Source organism: Temnothorax nylanderi, unplaced genomic scaffold, assembly GCF_030848795.1.
Source record: "Temnothorax nylanderi isolate EJ_2023f unplaced genomic scaffold, tnyl_v1.0 TNYL_tig0129_pilon, whole genome shotgun sequence".
NCBI classification, from domain to species: Eukaryota; Metazoa; Arthropoda; class Insecta; order Hymenoptera; family Formicidae; genus Temnothorax; species Temnothorax nylanderi.
The window spans coordinates 259,457-275,356 of NW_027249191.1; the positions used below are offsets into that span (position 1 = coordinate 259,457).

General features: G+C 35.1%; 1 protein-coding gene and 1 long non-coding RNA gene across 13 annotated transcripts in view; one reads left to right on the plus strand and one right to left on the minus strand.

Annotated features, from left to right (window-relative positions):
• LOC139776799 (uncharacterized) overlaps positions 1-15,900 on the plus strand; it is an 80,809-nt gene that overhangs the window by 19,100 nt on the left and 45,809 nt on the right. For all 8 annotated transcript variants that reach the window (XM_071713742.1, XM_071713743.1, XM_071713744.1 and 5 more), the window contains one exon: positions 7,621-7,804. In XM_071713742.1, the coding sequence (XP_071569843.1) occupies positions 7,621-7,804 (184 nt within the window). The remainder of the gene's footprint in view (positions 1-7,620; positions 7,805-15,900) is intronic.
• LOC139776808 (uncharacterized) lies at positions 4,832-13,894 on the minus strand. Of its 5 annotated transcripts, none has more exons than XR_011719187.1 (4): positions 13,718-13,894; positions 12,554-13,635; positions 11,622-11,890; positions 4,832-4,955 (listed from the first exon to the last, which is right to left on the minus strand). It is a non-coding gene; the product is annotated as an uncharacterized lncRNA (long non-coding RNA). The 5 variants fall into 5 exon arrangements; XR_011719190.1 differs by having other exon boundaries at positions 12,554-12,879; positions 12,965-13,887; XR_011719188.1 differs by having other exon boundaries at positions 12,554-12,762; positions 12,930-13,882.

Consider the following 15,900-nt stretch of genomic DNA (forward strand, 5'->3'; position numbering starts at 1 on the left):
ATTCCTTCTTATTAAAAAAGTTTTCAACGCCTTTGCCTGCCTCCGGGACATCAAAATATAGTGACGATGGGGTTAAATCGGAGGGTAACTATCACGTTCGGGTCTTTGCCCTTTTTGAAAAGTCTGCGGTTCATATGCTTCTCGCCCTCTTTCTGTCGCCCTTCCTTCCGCGCTTTTGCCTTCCTAGCAATTGCCCGACCACTACCACCCCGACCATCTTTCCCTGGCTGTTACCGTCTGGCCGCGGTTATTGGCTGCTATATTCGCGGAGGTGACATAAATTATTGCTACATTCTGGTAGGCGAGCACGGCTTGCTTCTTCACTTTTTACGACAATTGCGAACAGCTTCGACCGCTTTCACTCGTGTAAAACAGTATCGAGGGAAAGGTCAACCCCCGAACCATCTAGGTCAATTCTTGAACTAAGAAGATTTAAAATGTTAACTCTTTTGAATCCAGAGATTTCTTTTCACTTTCAGAAATATCTATCGAAATCTTTGTAAGATATTCGCATTCCTATTTTTCAAAGTTTGTAATACATTTATAGAAGATATATGTTAAATATTAGAGGCGAAGAAATAAACGGCGACTTATCATCATATTTTCTAAGCTAAGAAAAATTGATCTCGAATTTATCAAATCACGATCTTCCATTAAAACTTGGTGCGGTAGCATTAGGACACACCGTACATATATTACTAACAAGTCATAGTAAGATCGGATAACTTGTCAGAAGTTCTTAAACATAGTCGGTACTTTCCGTTAGCCGAGTTTCTAAGCTACTGCATTATTTCGTCATTTTCACGAGAAGTAATTATTTTATAGGTTTCTAGCGTGTTTTTCAATAGAATTTCAACACGTCGAAAGAGAAACTTTCTCGCGCGAACAGTTGTCGAGATTACAAATAAATTTTTGTCCCTTCGTGACAATTTCCTGTTTCAGCAAATAGTGTTTACAGCAAAAACGTGTTTCATCGTTTATCGTTCAACCTTGCATTCCCCGTCTATGGTCTATGCGTTCTGTAATAAAAATACTCGAAAATGGAGAACTACTTAAATTAAATTCAGCTCTTACACGTGTGTACATTGCAATACAATTTACACCGTTCCGTGCGACAGACCCGTGTAACCATATAAGAAGGAATAAAAGACTCGGGAAGCAATTTCGAACAAATTAAACGGACTGTCCCTTTGTGCAGTAGTTCTTCCCCAGTTGACACTAAAAATAGAAAATATAATCAAACTGTTTTTCGATATCTAAGAGTTTAGATGAAAGAAGTGGATGAGACGACGACAAAAAATTTGTACAAACTTATACTATTTTTAAAGTAACTATATGGAGTATATGGACTGAGGTGGAATAAGGGCACTGCCGGGGTTTCGTAATACAAAAAACTAGAAGAAGAAAAATCACGATGTTGTTGAAAATTGAATAGCGTATTGTTGGTTTCCGGTGGCGTTATTGATATGCCAGATAAAAATCTGCCCGGTGCTTGAAACCGTGTAAGTTATTGATCGTTATATGCACCGACTTCTCTACAGAGGAACGCGTACGGTCCTTTGTAAACCCAGTCGTGGATTTAATTATTTCTATTTGCTCGTGACCCGTTGCGTTTGCTCGAGATATTTTATTTACAAGTTTTATGGCGTAAAAGTTGAAAAATTAATGCAAATGTTTGAAAAATTCAATCCTCTAAGTGTCAGTAGATTCAAATGTAACCGCAATTAAAATTGCATTAAAAAAAGAAGATTATTCTTAATTAAATAGTCTAATTTGCACATTAAAGAGCACGTATATTTTATTTTATCCTGTTTCTCACAAGAGAAAAGTTTGTCATATAGAGGGAATATTACCCCTGTGATCGGTCTTTCGTGATATTTGCGATTTTAATATTTAAAAATAAATGTGACAACAGTTTACATCGCAATACTTAAAAGCCCCATAAAAGGTCTAGATATCGTTCAGACGTTAAAGCCCTTTTCAAATTAATTGGAAAAACACGTTCTTTTTAATTGATACTCGCGAAACGTATTCAGCCCAGCAGAAAGCCTGATGAAAACCCGATTTATTCCTTTATACCTCTTTGCCCTCCGGCCTGTAACCGAGCGGCGCCTCTCGAAAAGTAATAAAAAAATTTTTTCCGCGGAATTAATGACCGATCGAGATATGGCCTCGCTGTAACGGGATCATCCCGGGAAAACTTTCCAGAAAGATTGCCATTCTACTAAAGACTCTTAGATCCTTCGGTATCGATATCGCGTTGAAAGAAACGGAAATGTCACGGCGACGTGCACGTTCCTTCAACACGACGACAGACAATGCTGAGCTCAGCGCTCTGTCGCGAACTCGATCGATATGTCGTGAACTGTGTAGACGCGTTGCCTCGTGGCGACGTGATCTCTTCCATCGCCATGCCACTGCCGTGACGATACCGTTGATACCGCGCTATTGTAGCACCGGCGTGTAATGATATCGCTACTCGGTGCGGAAGGAGGCCCCGATACGTCTTGCTATAAATCTTTCACAAAGAGCCTCTGTTTCTTGACACGAGAAATTACGTCGTGTTAAATTCCCTTTGTTACGGAATATCTACTTATAAAGTAAACCTACTTATACAGTATTTCTCTCGGGTGCAAAGACGATACGGGGGGACTCCTTGCGACATAAGCCTCTTTCGTGGAAGTTGCGTCTTTTCCGTTTGCTTCCTCTTCCTCTCTCGTCTCATTTGTTCCTTTCTATTGTATTGGGAAACCGCGTTATCTTTTAATCCGCATTCCCTGGCCCGCTCATGTAATTGAATGAGATTGTCTAAATCTCTTTTTTGTTCACTAAAGTCTTCATGTAAAGCGAATAAACCATAATCATACGCCACGTTTAACGCTAAATATTCCAGGATAACGCGAGCCATTAGCTTTTACAACCGACATTCGCGCTGTATTTATCGTAGAAACTTGGTGGAAACTACTTATTTTAAATATAGGAATTTTTACATATTTATACGAACGGTACTGAAGAAAGAAAACGCGTTAGATTATGATAAATGCGTTAAAAAGATATATTTAGGCGAGCGAATTCAGGTACACTTAAGCGCGAGAACATCGCAAATATTTCATACGCATTTTCTCACCCGACGTTTTACTCACCTGTTTTCTACTAAAAATACCCTTTATATCGAAATTGCCTTTAAAAATTATATTAGAATTATAAACGTTACTTCCCCCGCACTCTCTCTCTCTCTCTTCTGCGCCTGTGCTACCCATGAAAATCCCCGTGGGCGCACAGAGGATTCTCGGCAGGTCGTAGACAATCTCTGGGAACACATATCCGTCGCATGCACACATGCGAGAACTGCATGCAGCCCGGCTCCGTTTCTTGTCGTGTTTTGGGGTTTCGTGACGCGGATAAAAGCTCGCAAAAGGCGCTCGATAACGTAACAAACAATGGACGATGCTTGGACGAGCAGCGTTCGACGATGAGAAACGAAGACTTCGGGGACTCTTAAAGAGACTCTTCCCACGGCCTTTTTATAGCCTGAAGGGAACGCGGGAGAGAATCCCCGTTTAATCGCTACCGATTACGGCCGATCCACGAAGCTGCTCTTAAACGTCATTGCCGCCAGATAACTTTAGTAAAACCGGCGTGGTCAGCAAGCTATAAGAGATGGGAAGACTTACAAACAAATAATATCGTAATGTACTTTATCAGCATGTAACACGCCATTCAATGCGTTATAATTCATATCCTGCGGATACACGTTCTTTTAAATTTCGAAATGTAATATTTTACGTATAAACATCATACGTAGAACATATTAAATATAAATAAGCAATTTTGGTGAAATTGCAATAAATATGTAATGTGCAGCGACGTGTTCTACGTTAAAATAAAAAGCAGCTACTAAATTGTAATATACTGATAGCAATATTTACGCCACGTGTTATTAATGAAATGTGGAAGTAAATGTCATATTATTATCTAATAATATAAAATAAAAGTTTCGGCAATATAGAACGAGTTTTTTTTAGTAAAGAAGTTTTAAGCGCGATTCGAATGTATTCAACTGACATATTTCTCAAGTTTCAGTCTAGAAAAGTATCGGCGCCGTTCTTCACGTCGATAATGAGCGAATTATTGCTATGGCTAAGACGAATGGATCGAATGATAAACGTCCGGGCTATAGCTTGTCTAAAAGATTATAAGATATTTTAAGTCTTCGATATTTTAAGCTCGATCTCTTCAAGCAATTTAAGATAAAGATTATTTCTTTAATGGAAATGTAGCTCTATCTTCTTATCTGCTGTAACATTTTATTACTAATTTTATATATTATCTGTAATATATAAAATTATACGTTATCTTGCTGAGATTTCAAAATTTACAAATCGTTAGATATCTAAAAGTCCAAGAGTTTAGCGGTAAAAGTATAAATATCGGAAATTCAAGATTCCAAGGATTCAAACTTGCGAGAGCGCTTCAAGAATGTCACATTCAAAAGATCCAAGTTTGTAAATATGTCAAGTATCAAATATCTAAGCATATAATAAATTCAGTTCACAGACGCGGATCTAGATAGTTCAAGATTCGGAATTAAAAGAAAAAACGAGTAAAAAGAGTAGATATGGTAACGTGTCCAAGAAATCAATAATATACTCCACCATCAATCAGCTATTTTTTGCCAACGGAATATTGAAGGAAAATGTTGCAAGATATAACGTATGTTTCTCGCATACCGTGTGCATTTTATGAAACGGTCGAGAAATGTGGTGAAGAATTGCTAACATCGTAAAGAGACATGAAGGAAATAAAGTAAGTGATTCGATCTAGAGTAACATACACTGTAAAAGAATTTTATTTATTTAATTCCACTCTTTCTCTAGACGCTCCTTTAAAATGCTTCCCTTCTGCTTTTTCCATCTTCGCCCGTCTTTGCCGACTTTAATGGCACTGGAGCTGACCTGAAATCAAATTGAATATTTTTCTACGTCAGTAAATCTTTTGGTGTTTTTGCTCGCCGCCTTTTGCGACTACATTCGATCTTCTTTGAATCCTTTCAATGATCAGAGAGTAAGAATTCAAGTCTCCAATAACGCGTGTGTTTTCACAGAAATATATTGATTAAAAATTATATATTTTTCGAGATTTGTACCAAAACGTGCAGAAGTAAAAACAAAATAAAATTCTAAATTCGTATATCGGTACGTTCGTAATTTGTCGAAGTTAAATGAAGGGGAGAATTCTTTACAGGATATCTTATCATTGTTAGAAAGTACTTCACCGATAGAACTCTTTAACGAGTTTGCGAAACAAATTTTACTTAACGGCTTGAAGACAAGTATTTTTAATTGCTGTTGAGATAGCTTAAAGATTAAGAATTCAAGGGTATTTAAGAGTTTGAACGATTACCGTTCGTCGCAATGGCGGTTAATAGACGTGCACATTTCCTAAACAGGTTTCAGAGCAAGATATGTATTAAAGGAGGAATTACTGTAGAATAAATCAAGCTGGGATTTTGATCCTGCAGGTAGGACGGGAACGAGGGAAAGAAATGAGAAGTAAAGGACGAGAAATGGTAGAGCAAAAAAAAAAGAAAAGAGCACGCGTTACGACTTGGCGCCGTATCAGGGCGCTTCCCCGATTTTTCGCCAGCCTCGAGAATAAAAACGCGTCTTGATTAAGACCGTCTTAATTAAGAGCGTTTCTCTTGCTCGGTTACCTTCATACACGGCTATTTTATTCAGTAATATTCACTTATCAATTTATTACGAGCTTACTTAAGCAAGTATACGCGACGTATCGTTTTTATTTTATCCTCCCAAGCCGTGTGTCTTCTGTCATATTTTTACAGTATTTTAACTGTTGACACACGCGCCGGTCATATATCTTTATCTTGTTTCGAGTACGCGAGCCGTAAAATACGGGTGTCCTTTCTCTAAATATGAACAGTCGAGTTAGATAACAAGTTTCGTTAAAAAAGAATGAATATATGAGAGAAGCTGTGCGGGAAACATATTCTTGCTTCACATTCATAGATAGTAATATTAACTTTTCTTATTTCTTTCCATATTTATGTTAAATTGTTCTGTCTGTAATAAAACGCGCGACATTCTTAAAGCAACAATTTTCTCAAATATACAATACATATACATATGTTTATGCATAGGGGGGGGGGTGTTTAAATATAACAAATATAAGCTGACGCAGTCATATTTGTCATTAGTCATCATGACTAATTACAACTGACAGGGTCAATTTGAAATTTATAGATAATTACAACTTAAAAAAACGTGAAGATTTATCGTAATTATCTTAAGTGGCAGCTCTAATTCCTACCGGTTTAAGTATATGCGAGAGCCACCTTGATAAATATTTACGAGGCCGCATAATTTTATTACCGTTCGCCACGATAGCAAGTTCCGTTGCTCTTAATATAATCTGAGATGCATAGCATGTCCGAGACTGAGTTCGAAACTAAGATGTTACCACGTTGGAAGAAAAAGTTCCATTTACGAATGGCGTGGAACAGGCCGAAAAAAGTACGGTTACGCTGGCGTGTGTTATATTACACGAACGACAATGCTGGAAACGGCATCGATTATCCCACGGCACGACGTGAGGAAAATTGAGCAAATAACGTTTTTCACATTCTGGGGATCATGACCGATAAAGCTCAGCAATTTCTTCAATGTAGGAAGAAAACGGCGTTGTGACCGAGGACGACGACGACGCCGGTGGCGAGAGGCAAGGCGGGATAAGCGAGTAGCAAGTCGACAGAAAAACAGATACGACGAAGCTCGTTTCCTTTATCTACCCGGAGAACTTGGAGACGATTCCTCACGGCACCTCCTTCCGCTCTGCCTCGTATATTTATACGAATCCTTAATACTTTCTCCTGCAGTGTGCACGCCGCACATACTGAGATACACGTGCAAGGCTCTTATTGTTAGATCCTTGAATTACCAGGACCTTACTCGGTGCCTTACACAGTGGATTTCCAGAGAGCCGGGCGTCTGGATCGTTCTGGAGATTAACTTCTGGAAACGTTGTTTCAGTGAACGGTCAGAGCAGAAATAAAGGAATAATAGTTTTGAGAAAATTAATTCAGATACCGAAGAAAAGATAACTCGAGTCCGACCTGAAGATTAAAATAATGAAATAAAAGAATTAATGAAAAATTACGCTATTGCGTGAGAACAAATATAACGTGTCTAAAGGAAACGCACATACATTATGTTTCCTAATGTTAAGATATATTTTTTATTTTCAGGTAATCAGATAAATGACAAATAATAATTACTATCGAATTGCGAATGTCAAGAGAAATAATAATTGATACAATTAGAGGAATATCTGATTGAAATATAATTTCAATCCAAACAGTGCGGTTAAATTTTGATTAAATATGTCATAATTAATTTTTGATGCTGATATGATATTGATTAATTTACATAGTAATTAGTATTAACACGTAGAAGAAATTATAATTGCTTTACATTAAATTAGAAGTTAATCAATTATGTATACTAATTAAGTCGTCATTAGGATGGATATCCTTTAATTAAATTTCGGGGAAGAATAGAGACTCGACCTATTTAATGATTTCTCTCTGTCGCTCTATTCCAGGATTCCACATTTATACGTTGAACGAAAGCGCGCACACAGAAAGGGAGGAGGACGAAATCTTGACAGTGAAATACGAGGATGGCAGATGGTCGAAACCGTATTACGACTGCGGGGGTGGCAATATCTGGATGCTGACCTACACCGTACCTTTCTTCGGATACATCAACGATACGTATTTCTTCAAGTGAGTGCAGATTCTTTTCGTCACATCAAAAGTCCGCGATTAACTTAGCTCCCTTATTGATAAATCGAGAATGTCTACGAGAAGGTTTTTCGTAACTCTCATACGTTATTAGTACTATACATTTGCATTTTGTCTCTTACTCGGCTATCGTGTCTCGTACTCCCATATGGATGAACGATTCCAAATTTTAATTACGCGTGACGTTGTAAATCGAATTTGTTTACGTGCCGAAACATAACGAAAAATTTCCAATGCTTAATCTGTCGTGCAAAATACTCGAATATAAATATAGATGGGAATATGAATTTATATCAGGTTACATGATATAAACATGAGATTGAACGTAATGAATAATTTCAAATATTCATTATTGGAATATGATCGGTTCCCTTATTGAAATATTACGGCAACTCATCAATCTTTAACTACGTCGTATCGAAAGATCGAGCACAGATAAAAGTCTGAGAGAACGCTGCGTAATGTAAGTGCCACTTACATTATGAACGTACACACGTTACTATTCGTAAATTAAGGAGCCCGCGCCACTCGAGAAATTGTACCGTCATCTTCATTCCGCGATCGTATTTGAATCTCAGGATCTTTGAATTGAAAATCCTCGGAAAATGTACAAGGATCTTAGAATGAAAACTTGGAAGAATTTCAAGAATCCGAAAATTCAAGTGTCAAAGGTTTCGTGGAGTTGGAGGATTCTAGAATGCGATAACGTGCAATATTTTCGCTAAATCGTAACATTGCGAGAAATATATAGCGTCGAACTTTCTTTTACTGGCGAATTTGCGCTGAAAAATAAAGAATCAGCGAATTACAGGATTTATTTAATCGTAAAATACTTTTTCCTCAGAGAACAATGGAATTACATTGTATAGTAAAAGAAGTAATTAACTGTAACAACAGTAATTAACATTTTCCTTCATCAATTTGATTACGTAAAAATTTAGGTTCCATAAATTTCCTTTCTCTTATAGCGATTCGTTTCAACTTGATGGTAAGAGTATCAGAATTCTTTCGATCGCTTCCCTTGTAATATTCCGGGAAACTGGTTTTATAGGTCCAATGTGTCAATTTGATCGTAATTACGACATAAATTTGATCAGCAGATTGGTATCATTGGCGTAATAAAGCCGTCGCAATATAAAAGGAGAAAAGTAATATGAAGGATTATGTAATATTAACGTTAAATTTTTTTAATGACGCTCTCAATTTAAGGATCGGATAATATTCAGTTACATTCCTCGATGTTCCACTTTTCCGCAAAAATTATATAAAGATATCATTTCCCGAGCGCGCTTCACAATAGCGATGTCTTTTTCGTTAATGAATCTAAAAGGGAAGAAAAGAAAAATAGAATAAATGAAGAAAATCTGGCGATATCCAATATTTTAAACGTAATAAGTTCTCGAGGGGGATTGCACGATATATATAGATTGTCTCAACCAACTATCTAGATATCGAGTAACTTGATAGTCTCGATTACGGTTAAGCAAACTTAAAGTCAGTGTTCCCTCGAAGAAGCAATATTATTCCGTATTTGAAAGTTATTTATTAAAAAAACAAAACTTTAACGTCTTGACAAAATGATCTTCTTTTTAATTGACTTTGAGGTGGATTTTATCGTGAATGAATAATGTGAATTAATTTAACTGTCGCTATACTTTAAATGTAAATTCTATACTGTCTATTTTATGGCGATTGGTAAAAATAAGCTTGACGCACTTCCTACGAGGAAGGATTACATATTTATCGAAAAAAGAACAGGGAAGAATAGTTTTTCATAATATATGAAAACTGTTCTAAGCAGAAAATAGAACTAGAGTTTTATCGAAATACTTTGTGTATATTCTTTATCCAATATTTATATTATATTCATATTTTATTCATCAATGCAGAGCTTGAAGAATGTCCTGTGCCATCAAATCAGTTTATTATTATATTTATTATTCCGGTATATGTATCGCGACGCATTGTACTTATAGTTGATAAAGAAGTAGAGAAGCTTACGTCTTTTCTCCTATAAAAGTGCACTTTCTAAAGAAAAGCGCCTTATGGATCCTCTATCCTCCTCTCTATCTCTTTTTTTCTCGTCCTGCCTAATATCGCAAAAATTCTTTATTTTCAAGCATAAGACATAATTATAATAACATTGTTCATAAATTATGTTTGTGATCAATCAAACTTCTTCAGTTCTTTGAGAATTAACTTTATGTGGAAAACATGCTTTGCCAAATTAACGGAAAACGAATATTAAAACTAACAAAATAATCTCGCATTGATATTAGCTTCGGTAAAAAAATATAACTAATGTAATATAATTAAAGTAATGTAATTTTTAATATTATATACAACTAATTATAAGTGATTAGAATCAAAATTTTTGAAAGTCAATCTAATTGGTATCCAGAGCGCAATAGGGTTAATATAAGGGATAGAGGTATTTAGAGATCGTGGCTGTTGACTGGCGCTCGGATATTCACTGGCACAGTCAGCAAGAAGAGTTATGTCATTTCGCGACAGTGAAATATACGGGGAGTTCGCGATCGTGTTTTCCTTTGAGAGAATCGGCGAAACTGTGCGCGGCAGAGAGAGCACAAACGGCAACCGCATAGTCGCATTATGCCGAGCTAATGATAGCTCGCCCATCGCGCTCTTGCTTGCCCCCGCGTACGCAAGGGGGGCAACAAGTGAGTGGATGGAGCGGACGGTGGAAAGTTACACTAAAGTTGCCAACTCGCTCGGACGCAACCTTGTCGATATTAGCAGTGAAGTTGCTTGCCAACAAACTGTCGTAACTAGCGGAAGTTTTCCAAAGATCTACCGCCCAGCCAACCCCACAACGTAGAATCGCTCTCATTCTTCCGTGTGTTCATTTGAAATCGTTAAACTCCGTCAAACTATAGAAACTATTTGCACGTGAATACGAAAATAGTTGAAGTATTCAATAGAAAAAAATAAAAAATCCCGACCAGCTTCATACTTCCTTGAGAATTTCTCGGCAGTTGAGCAACTGGTTCAAAATTTTCAATACGAAGGAATTGCCACGTGTTTTTTTAATAAAAATGAAATTTCTTTCCAGTAGTTTTCCTTAATTCATAACGAGAAGAATAGATGTGTGATTGACATTGCGGAATACGTATAGGGTATTGTTATATTTTTTGAATTATCGCTACCATAAAAATGTGCAGGAAATATTTTCTTTGAGCAACTTTCAGTCGGTTTTCTTGTCGGGTTGAACTCAAATAAATAAAGATAATGTATCAGTAAGTTACGCATTTTCCGAGTCCGCTATCTTTCGTAGAGACGTTGGAAACAGTTCGCAAGAAGAAAGACAGCAAGAAAACTGCAAAGAGTTTATCAGTCTCAAAAGAAGAAACTTCTTTTTTCCTCGATCCTTTTCATTATTTAGATTAAAACTTGTGTTGTAAAATGTCCTGACATTTTAAATTTAACTTAAAATTTTATCCTACACGAAGTGTTCAGCAACAAGCGCATCTGGCACACGTAGAACTTTTCCTTGTCGAGAATTGAAATAATTTTCTTTGCTAAAGATATTGGAATATAAATATTTTTAAGTGTTAATGATTAAAGCTATTTTGACAAATTTTTAATTATATTTTATCATAATTTCTACTTGAACTACAAGATATATTTATTATTAAAAAAACTATAAAAAAATTTAATTATGCGCAATTAAATATTGGTGAAAAAAAATCGATACAATTTTTTTACAAGAATTGTCTTGTTCGCTATATTACCAAACACTGTATGTAAGACATAAATTTAATTTTAAATTAGCAGTTACCTGTGTTAAATGACATCGCGACATCTCCCATGCTGATCTTTCCTCTGACCCTCCAAACAATCATTAATATTTCTATTTGGAACAACTATAAAACTCTCTAGAACTACGTCTCGGAAGTTGTCGTCATCCGTTTCTTCTAACAATGTTTCATTCATCGGTGTTTTATTTGTCGATGTTTCTTCTTGACAAGTGCCGGATGAAATCACAATGGCCGTTATTATCACGATTATCAGTAAAATGTTCACGAGCAATTTCATCTTCAAATAATTCTGCAAAACCCGATTTTTTAAATAATAAAAAGGTCGGAAAGTCAAAATTTAAATATTCGTTATCTTTTTTCTAAATTTTTAGTCTAACTAAACTTTTCTTCTAATTTTATCTGAAATTTTAATTTTAATTTTTTCTCCCACAAAATGCACTTGCTTGAAATTCTTGTCAATTACCTCTTTATTTATCTTTTTTTAATTTTATCGAATTTTTATCAAGTTTTTTTTTTCACTATTTCGCTCGTTTGATTCCAGTAAGTAAAGAAACTCTGCAGTCTGTCTCTTGCGAATCTGTTATTTATATCTCTTCGATTGGGTAAGCATAGTGGAAGAAACTGGTTATTAGCGGAATCTCACGATCATATTCGAACAAGATAGAAACCGCAGCTTATTTAGAAAAAACAAGGTTTAGATATTTATACATAGCAATTAAATTTAATGTGCTATGAAATGTTTGATAAAGTAGAATAATATCCGAACGAAAGTATACCAAATAAAATGTAATAAACAGATAATTATGTGCTGCTAATTATTCGCGAGGTAATTATATTTAAGTATGAAGATAAAAAGGAAAAGTGTATAAATAGATAATAATATAGGAGGCTCGTGTGACTTTCGTTTAGCTCTAAATATTTGGATATCTCATTTGGTATTTGTAACAATTACCTTACGTCTCTGTATGTTAAGCGACTTGGCGACATTTACTGTTCCTATCTCTTCGTTGGCCACTCGGGCAAGGCCGGCTATAACCTCTATACGGAGCAGTTATAATACTACCATACCCGGGTTTTCGCCATCTTTGACAAGTTTCAGGTGGAATTACAGCCGCCAATATTACAATTGCCAGCAATATCTTTACAAGGAATTTCATTTTTCTGCAATATTACAAGTTCCAGGAAATAATAAGAGGTTCGAGAAATCGAATTTCTCAAATATCCTTACGTATACTTTTAATATCTTATTTTTCTCATTCTTTTCAATCTTTTTTTCTTCTAAAAGATATATAATGTTCTTAATTCCTTTTTACAATTAGATATCTCACTTTTTCGAGCTTTCCGTCAGATTTTTCTTTCTTACTTTTTAGCTTTTATTAATTTTCAGTTGTTACAACTTTTTTCTTGAACTCACAGATTTGTTTCCTAGGTCCCAGCAAACTAACTCTACGAGTTGCCTGTCGCAGACCCGATATTTATATTTTTTCGCTCAAGCCTTTTTGTTATGAATAACTGGTTATTAATGAAATTCAACAATCGTTTCCGAGAATTAACAAGTTATATGGAGATCATTAATTACAACATTTACATAGATATGCACAAGAAGTATTAATCTTAAAATACGCTGAAAAACGTGGTTGAAAAAAAAAACAGGATTACATCCTGAAAGGCATTATAACGCAAAACTAGATATAAAATGTAATGAATAAACATTCCGCGAGGAATCATCAGATTTAAATACAAATCAGGAAAGATGCAAGTAAAAAGAGATAGGCTTGTATCTCCTTTTTTACATTCTTGGCAATAATATTTATATTTAATCGATAGATTATACAAATCTTTCTGTCGTTGAAAAATTTTTATTAACAAAATTCCACGATCGTTTCTACAGAAACGATAAACCATTTAAAAATATTTAGTTATTCGCCTATGTCGAGTATCAACCTTCATACGTCGGGAGATGTTTGAAAAATAGGATTATTGATGGGACGTGGCTGTAACGCGTAGCAAATATATCCCAAAAAGCCTGTCAATCTGGAAAAGATACGCAATAACATCTCTCTCGCGGCGAATTGTTGTATCGCTATCGCTATATATATTTGGAACGAGTTGTTACCGCGTGTCTTGATAAAATGTACCGGATTGATATTTCCTTCCGTGAAATAGCTACACTTAAACATAAAGCTGAAGCAGAAGTATAGATAAAGATATGACGAAATGTGTATGACATCTCGTATCTATACACATTCTGCCATTTAATATTAAATATTGAATTTATTCCATTTTCTCTTATCTTTACCTTGTCCATGTCTTTGTTAAGACGCGACTTTACGACATTGTCCACGATGTTCTCGTTGGCCTTCCGGGCAAGGATTTCTATATGGAACATCTATGAGAATGTGTTGAGGTTCATACAATGTTTCGGTTGTGTTCTCTTGACAAGCTCCAGATACAATCATACTAGTTGCCAATATCACACTTATCAGCAGGATACTTGCGAAAAATTTCATTTTCAAGCGGTATCGCAAAACTCAGGAGATAATAAAAAGACTGTTTAAATATCGGAATTTAAATATTGTTTGTTTCTATTTTGCAATTGCCTTTTCTTCTAATTATATGAAATATTTTTAAATCCCGTTTGTATATATTCCACTGTCTCGAAGTTTTGATTTACACAAATTTGATTCTTATTGCGCTAACACATAAACGAACTCTATCAATTGTCCATCGGGAGTCCGATATTTATATTCATTCGGTTACGTAAGTCTCTTCGCGGAACTGGTTAATAATGAAATTCATTTCTGCAGAGAATCAAGTAACTACGATTGCTATAAAGATTTATCTACGTATAAATGTCAATTCGGTATTTCTTGACACGTCTAAAAATACTTAAAACCTTTTTAAGTTTGCGCCTCGCTAAAAAGAGCTCGTAATATAAATTGTAAAAAAAGACAACGAATAAACACTGCATGAAATCATCATATTTAAATATAAGAACGTAGGAAAAATACGCAGTAAAGAAGAGGTACGATAGAGGTGCATTTAGAATACATGGTCTTTTTGCTTCTCATCTCATATTTTTATAATTACTTTGCACAATAAATACCTTCTCTGCGTGTTAAACGACGATGCGACATGTTCCGTAACGATCTTTCCTCTGGCCTAACGGGCAAGGATTTCTATCCGGTATGAATATCATCATGTTGGTTGTGAACACAGTTATGTTTTCTTGACAAATTCCAGGTATAATCACAATGGCCATTAATAATACCGCAATTACTAGCAGGATATTCACGAATAACTTCATTTTCAAACAGTGATTTGAAAACGCGAAGTTTCACGATCACTTTATAGAATCTAGAGACTGTGATTGTTATATAAAGATGTGTTTCTTTATATATAAGCACTAGTTATCGATGTTGATGCAATAGATGATAGTATATGAAAAATGATGAATTACTTATCAATAACGGATATGTAGCGAATAAAAATTTATTTCCACGAAATTATTATATTTAAATATAAGGATGAAGCAAAGTTTAAAAAAAATATGTGATAACCTCGTATCAATAATTCGCACATTTAGCATTAGATATGGATATCGCATTTTATATTGATAGACGATATTTTATAGACATAAGAATTACAGCGAAAATACGTAACGCTATTTCCGTTGAATACATCACGTTTTATAATGACGACTCGCAACTTCTCTTCGCAGCTCTATTATGCATGTTTTTCTTTAAAATTTATCTTGAAATTTCTGATAATATTCTCATATTCTTCGAACACAGTTTCCTTTTTATTTCTTTGTAATATTTCCGCTTTATAACTTTGTTGCCGGCTATAAACTTACAAGAATTCCCTCCGTTTTTCTTATAGTGAAGCTGGTCGACTTTATACCTTCGGGAAATAAGCACACACATTGTCACTCTTTTTTACTGCGCATTTACTATTTATATAACCTCATGTGTTCTTCTGATTATATTCCATTAACGTAATGGAAAAACTGATTATAAACTAGCGCATTTTTTTATGCAAACTGACGAGCTCAATACTACAATGAATATACATGTACGCAGTCGAGGTAATCAAGCTTATACATATAACAAATTGTGTGTAATATATAAATTTATCGAAATTTTATTAGTAAAGATAGAATATTCATATGTAGAAATATTTCGGTGTGCTATTTGGCTACTATATACGTACGCTGCTGCTATGATATATTTTGGAACTTCCCATCGCATATATAACTTTCAACTGACATACTTGAAAAGCTGAGTTTCTGCAAATATT